Source organism: Rattus rattus, chromosome 8, assembly GCF_011064425.1.
Source record: "Rattus rattus isolate New Zealand chromosome 8, Rrattus_CSIRO_v1, whole genome shotgun sequence".
Taxonomy (NCBI): Eukaryota; Metazoa; Chordata; class Mammalia; order Rodentia; family Muridae; genus Rattus; species Rattus rattus.
Window position 1 is genome coordinate 53,968,590 of NC_046161.1, and position 6,323 is coordinate 53,974,912.

At 39.5% G+C, this 6,323-nt stretch overlaps 1 protein-coding gene across 1 annotated transcript; it reads right to left on the reverse strand.

The window, feature by feature from the left end:
• Positions 1 to 3,236: 3,236 nt before the first annotated feature.
• On the reverse strand, positions 3,237 to 4,855 carry LOC116907390 (secreted seminal-vesicle Ly-6 protein 1-like). The gene is made up of 3 exons (XM_032910343.1): positions 4,795 to 4,855; positions 3,843 to 3,956; positions 3,237 to 3,367 (listed from the first exon to the last, which is right to left on the reverse strand). Exons 1-3 carry the CDS (start codon positions 4,853 to 4,855, stop codon positions 3,237 to 3,239), a joined length of 306 nt encoding a protein of 101 aa, XP_032766234.1.
• Between the last annotated feature and the right edge of the window lie 1,468 nt (positions 4,856 to 6,323).

The window sequence follows — 6,323 nt, forward strand, 5'->3', positions numbered from 1 at the left end:
ATATACCCAAACAATGCTCCACCATACCACAAAAACATGTGTTCTACTATGTTCATTACAGCCTTATTCATAATAGCCAGAAACTGGAATCAACCCGGTTGAATCCCAACCAAAGATTGGATACAGAAAATGTGGTTCATTTACACTATGGAATACTATTCAGCTATTAAAAATGAGGACATCATTAATTTTTCAGGCAAAGAGATGAATCTAGAAAATATCATCCTGAATGAGCGATCCCAGTCCAAAAGGATATGCATAGTATGTACACACTGACAAGTGGATATTAGACAAAAATTGAAGAATACTCATTATACAACTCAGAGATTGAAAGAAGTTTAACAAGGAAGGAAGATACAAGTGAGGATGTTTCAATCTCACTTGGAAAGGGGAACAAAATACTCATGGGAGCATATGAATGTAACTACCTAAGTGGAAGGGGGAGGGGAAAATGCACAGGATCATGTATCAGGGAGAAAGAAAAGAAGACCAAAGAGCCAGGAGAATGAACAGAAATATGTAGCTAGCATGGGTAGGGATGGGGAGTGGGAAGAAACTGTACAATGTCCCAGAGACCTGGGATTTGAAAACCACCCAGGACTCATGTGGGTTACCTTAGGTGAAATGTCCAACATTTGGGAGATGGAACCTGAAGACTCCACCTTCAGTAGTTAGATGGGGCCCCAAGTAGAGAGATGGGGACACCAACCCACCTTCAAAATATTTGACCTAGAATTGTTCCTATCAACGAGAAATGCAGGGACAAAAATGGAGCCAAGAATGAAGGAATGGCCAGTCAGTGCCTGGTCTAACATGTAATTTGGGAGCCTCTGATAGGTTGTACATCGACCTAACTAAGACAGATGCAGAAACTTACAGCCAACCAATGATCTGAGGTCAGGAATCTCCATGGAAGAATTAGGGGAAGGATTGTAGGGGCTATACGGGTGGCACCTCCAATAGGAAGACCAACAATGTCAACTAACCTGGACTCCAGGATAATCCTAGAGTCTATACCACCAACCAAAGACCATACATGGGCTACTCTGAGGCCCCTGGAACATATGTAGCAGAGGACCTACTGCCTTGCCTGGCCTCAGTGGAAGAGAATTCAACTAATAATGTAGAGACTTGATGTCCCAGAGAAAGGGATGCCAGGGATTGGGGAACACCTTCTCTGAAGTACATGAAGGTAGATAGGGTAAAGTATCCTGGGAGGGGGGACAAGAAGTAATGTTAGCAGTTTGAATGTAAATAAATAAATTAAGTTTAAAAAACATAATTTAAACAGCGTATAGATCAAATTAAAATTTATAAGGCCTACAATATATTACAGAGCACCCCAGAACATATGATATACATTTAGTCAGAAAACATAATGTAGAATGCATGGTGATGACTCCAAACATGGTCAGTAGACAGTTCTTTCTGGCATGCTCCCGGGTCAAGACTCAATAATGAGCACTGAAAGAAAGAAGTTATAATTAGTTGATATTTGTAAATATATGACTTTAAAATTTCAATATATAAAAACATGTATAATGGTCTATTCAAAAATTTAGAAGTTTGCAAATATATACAATATATACATAGTATAAGCAAGCTATGTTACTGTAAAATTATAAAAAATGATGCTGACTTTTACCCCTCACTAGGTCCTGAACCCCAGTGCCCTAAAATATCTGGGAGAATCTTCATCTCAGTCAGCAAAGCCTCTCACCTGCTTTGCTCTATCTCCTATCACACTGCTGATGGCTTCTCTCTGAGCCTGGCAACAATCTCCTTACCCATCTAGTTCCCAAGGCAGGTTGCCATCATGTCCAAAATATAGATCCCAATTCCATGGCGGCCTAGTGTCACCAGTCACCACAGACTCTCTTGAACTTAAATCGCCATATGAAAGAACATACAACACATAACCCCTGATGAAATTGATAAGATATAATTGCCCACCTAGACATACAAAGTCCTGTACAAATCCATCCCTTAAGAATATTTATAACACCCTGTAAATGTGCAGAGAGGAATCTCAACATCAGCCTCCATGTTCTCTCTGATGCTTCTCCTCCAGTCTCCCCACTCTCTAAAACTTTTCTCCCATCCATCTTTCCTTTCAGTCCAATGACAGGCCTCATTATATCTTGTACCTGCCTTCACCTGTATGACATCCTACAAAGCTATGTCATTGCAGAGTGGCATGGGAATTTCATTTGTCTATAGTATTTTCTGCACTTTTAGGTTGTGCAAAAATTTAAACATACTGGCACAAATATAAAAGTAAAAAATTTGAAGTAGAACCAACTTCAAAATCTATGCAATTACTAGGAATAAAGCTAAAAAGTAGAAATTTCCTAAAGGATCAAGAAGCACATGTGCATGTGACCACACTGTGGAAATGAACACTGTAAAAGGAGTACTCTCAGCCTGTGATATCTGATTCTAGTCACTACATGGAACTGAGAATGTCTGATCCATCACATTCAAATCTGTCTGTGCCTATGAGACTATTTCCAGAGATGCAGTAGATATCTCTGACCTAACCTGTTAATGTAATATAATAATGCATTTGAAATTTGAATAGATTATTTATAGATCTATATCTTGCTTGGTGGAAATAAGATACATGGTAAACCCATAGTGGTTAAATCTTCTCCTAGTTCCTACCTATTGTACTCTGCTTCCTGAAGGCCAAGAGTTGAATATCTCTGTTCCAATACAGCCTAACATTATAACGTAGAAACTATCTCAAATCATGAGCTTAATAAATCCTTTCTCTCAAACTTATTTTGGTAAGGTCACAGAAGTGAAACACTTCCTAATATATACTCCTATGTGTATGACAGAAACAAAATCTTCATAGAGGGCAGGTGTCAGGACTGGACTGTCATATTCAATACTTTTCAAAAATTAGTGCTCAGTGCCCAGTTCTGTGTTCAACAGACAGAATGTGTTTGTTGAATCAGTGTAGAAAGAGTAGAAGAAGCAACTTGTGCCATATAGCTATTGTGTTGGAGGGACATAGGGGAAAAATGAAGGAAACCATGATGTAACAATGAGGGGGTGCCAGGGCTAGTGGGAAGCAGGGAACATCTCTCTAGCCTGTTGAACTGTTAAAATATCAACAGCTCATGCTAAGTGGATACACGTGCTGGCAACTGACTGTCCAGGGTTATGAGATTACAAGAACACAGGGAAGGAGTAGGGACTCACCTAAAATCCAACAGTACAATTAAGTATCAGGTATGTGCTTTATTGCAGAAAGACCTGTGTGAGCAACAGTTCATTCTTACTGTCAGGCCTCCATTCTCAACAGTCCCACTGAAACAAACATCAGCACATTTCTGGCTTCCATACTGAACTTTTCCATCTGTAGAAGAAGAAAGTCAAGAGGCAAAATGTAAATGTCTGTGAAAAGAGTTGGTGAGTTAGTAAAGAGTCAGATGGAAAGTAAACCAGAAATATAATCATAACTGAAGTGGGCTCACTGGGACACTATCCTTCAACTGTTAACCTAAACCACAGGTAGGACTTCATTTCCAAAAGTGCTGAATGGAATTTTAGAATCCCATTCCTATGATACTAGACTATATTCACCCTGAATTTCCCTCAGACATCTTTCACTCAGACATCTTTCAAAACAGTTTTTTTTTTCATCATTTTTTTGTTGGTCAGACTACCAGTCAGTGGTAGCCATTACCAGAAGCACAAGGGCCTTTCTCTCCTACTCTTACAGGTATAGACATCTTCCTTCAATTTCTGCATTTGCCCTCAGCATCCTGGAGATGGGTTCATCACTGTAGGGCAAGCGAGATTACTTTCAGAGCTCTCCAGACCTTACATACCTTTATAGGTTATAAGTGAGGCACATTTCTCACCAGGTTGAGCCTGACAGCAACCTTCTCCTCTCTCACAAATCCCCCGAGAATTGAACCTTTCACACGTGATACATGTCAAAGCTGAAAAGACAAATCCAGTGTAAGGGTCTTATTCAGGGTCCAAACTCAAGCACCAATGGCTGCTGAGCTTGTGGCTCTGGTAAATAAATAAGCAATAGCTAGTAAAAGAGCTGGCTGTATGCTGAGCTAACACATTCATGAAGGTTCATGACTACAGGACTTTAAAAAGAAAACGTTGGAAAAGAGATGGAAGGTCCCACAACTTCATATAACGAGAATACACCAAGTTATTAGAATGAAAATAAAAGTTCTGATGTGGGTACCAAATGTATTACACATCATTATGATTCTGAGGCATAATCAAAAGAGAGAGATAGCAGAAAGGGACAAGAGTCTGACATTACCAGACAGGATTGTATTCATTGGCACAAGCAGCAGAAGGAAGCATCTGTACTACAGGAAATCCTCATGGGAATCCATTTCTAAAGGGAGTATTCTATCACATTGATTGTACAAATCAATTTTTTCATTGTTTTCACCCCCAGTAATGATTTTCCTTTCCCATTTCCAATCCAAATTTAAGCCAATTTGCATGTGAATTTGAGGAACTGAAGATGCTTAAGCACTCCAGAGATCAGACATGAAGGGAGGTGAAGAGGAGGAGGAGAGAATGAGGGTAACATGGAGCAGGAGAAAGTACAAAGAGAAGGACAGGAAAGTATCTTTGAGTATGCACATCAGGAGTAATGGGAGGAAGTGGATATGGATATCAGAATGAAACAGGGTCAGTTCTAATGTTATCCTATTTCCTACTCCTCACATCCCCAATGTCCCCTAATCTGCAGTATCAGTGTGTCTGCCCACCTGTGCCAAGCACTACCATCTGCTAGGATCTTACCTTGTAGGGAGCTCACTAGCAATGACAGGCCCAGCAGGAGCAGCAAGATGTGCTTTTCCATTGCAGTGAGATTGATCTTCAGAAGAGAAATCAGCAGGGGAGAGGACAGCACGCTCAGGACCCATTCAGGAAGGCAGGTTTATATTGTAGCCTAGGATAGGATGAGCAGCATGTGGGATACCAGGAAATGGACTGAGCAAGTAGCCAGAGGGGAGCACAGATTTTCACTAACTTAATCATGCTCAAATGATCATCTGTAAAGCTTCCCATTAGGGAAAACTTAAATTCAAGGAATACTGAGTCAGAGTTAATCTTCTCCTTGGTGCTTCCAGGTCTTTTCCGGATCCTGCAGTGAAATCTACTGGCCAGAAGGAAAATTGCCTTCAGGTATGTTTTTCTTTGGGGGGGGTATGTTAAGGTATATCTTGAATACTGGAGACTTTTGAAACTCTATATAAGGCTTGGTACTCCTAGTATAAAAGCAACTCTGCTCTCCCCTTTTAGAATACCAAACTAAAATATGTTGTTCTCCTTTTAATAACAACAAAAACCACAACAACACCCCAAAACCAAACAACTGATAATCAGTATATCTCTCTGTGTTTGATCACTGCATTCAGCTACTCAAAGTTTTAGTTTTTGCTTCACTTGCCACAACAACTTTCAAATAGGTACTCATGACTGTGAGATTCAGTGTGATGGCCAATACACTGGAAATGTTCTGTGCACTCTACTCTGAATTTCTATGCAGAAAGAAACTATTTGTTTCAACCTGATACATCAAACTGTTAAAATTCTGTGTTCATGGAAATGGGATATATGCCTACATATAATTATCATAGTTAAATAAAACAGTTGTAAAACAAATAACAAATTTATGTTTGCCTTCCAGAGTTATTCTCCTAATAGAAGACATGAGGAAAGGAAAATTAGATATTTGGGGAAAGTGTGAGAAAAAATAGCCCTCCATTGAGGGTCTAGTTTTCCTGTTCTGTCAACGAGTCAATCAGATTCAGGCAGTTTGGATAGTCTTAAGAGAGAATAGATTTCCTTAGCACATATCAGATGCCCTAGTTAGATTTTATTGCCAACTTGACACACCCTAGAAAAGGGAATCTCAATTGAAAATTGCCTGAATCATATTGATCCAAGGTTGTGACTGTGACTTTTTTTTGGCCAGTTGATGTAGGAGGACACAGTCTAACATGTACAGTATCAACTTTAGGCAGGAAAAATCTCTCTGAGAGAAATGAGTGAGTCAAACAGGAAGACGTGTTCCTCCATGATGTCTGTTTCAGATCTTGAGCCCTTGGTCTTAATTCCTTCAAGGATGACCATGGCCTGGGAATAAGCCTTAATCTCTTTCAAGTTGCATTTGGTGATGGTGTTTGTCACAGCAACAGAAAAATTTGGAAAATTATGATAGATGATAAATTAACTTCATTTTTACCACCCAAATGATATATAATGTTGAGTTTCTCACGTTTTTCTCTCATTTTTACATTGGTAAGTCCACCTGACATCTTTGT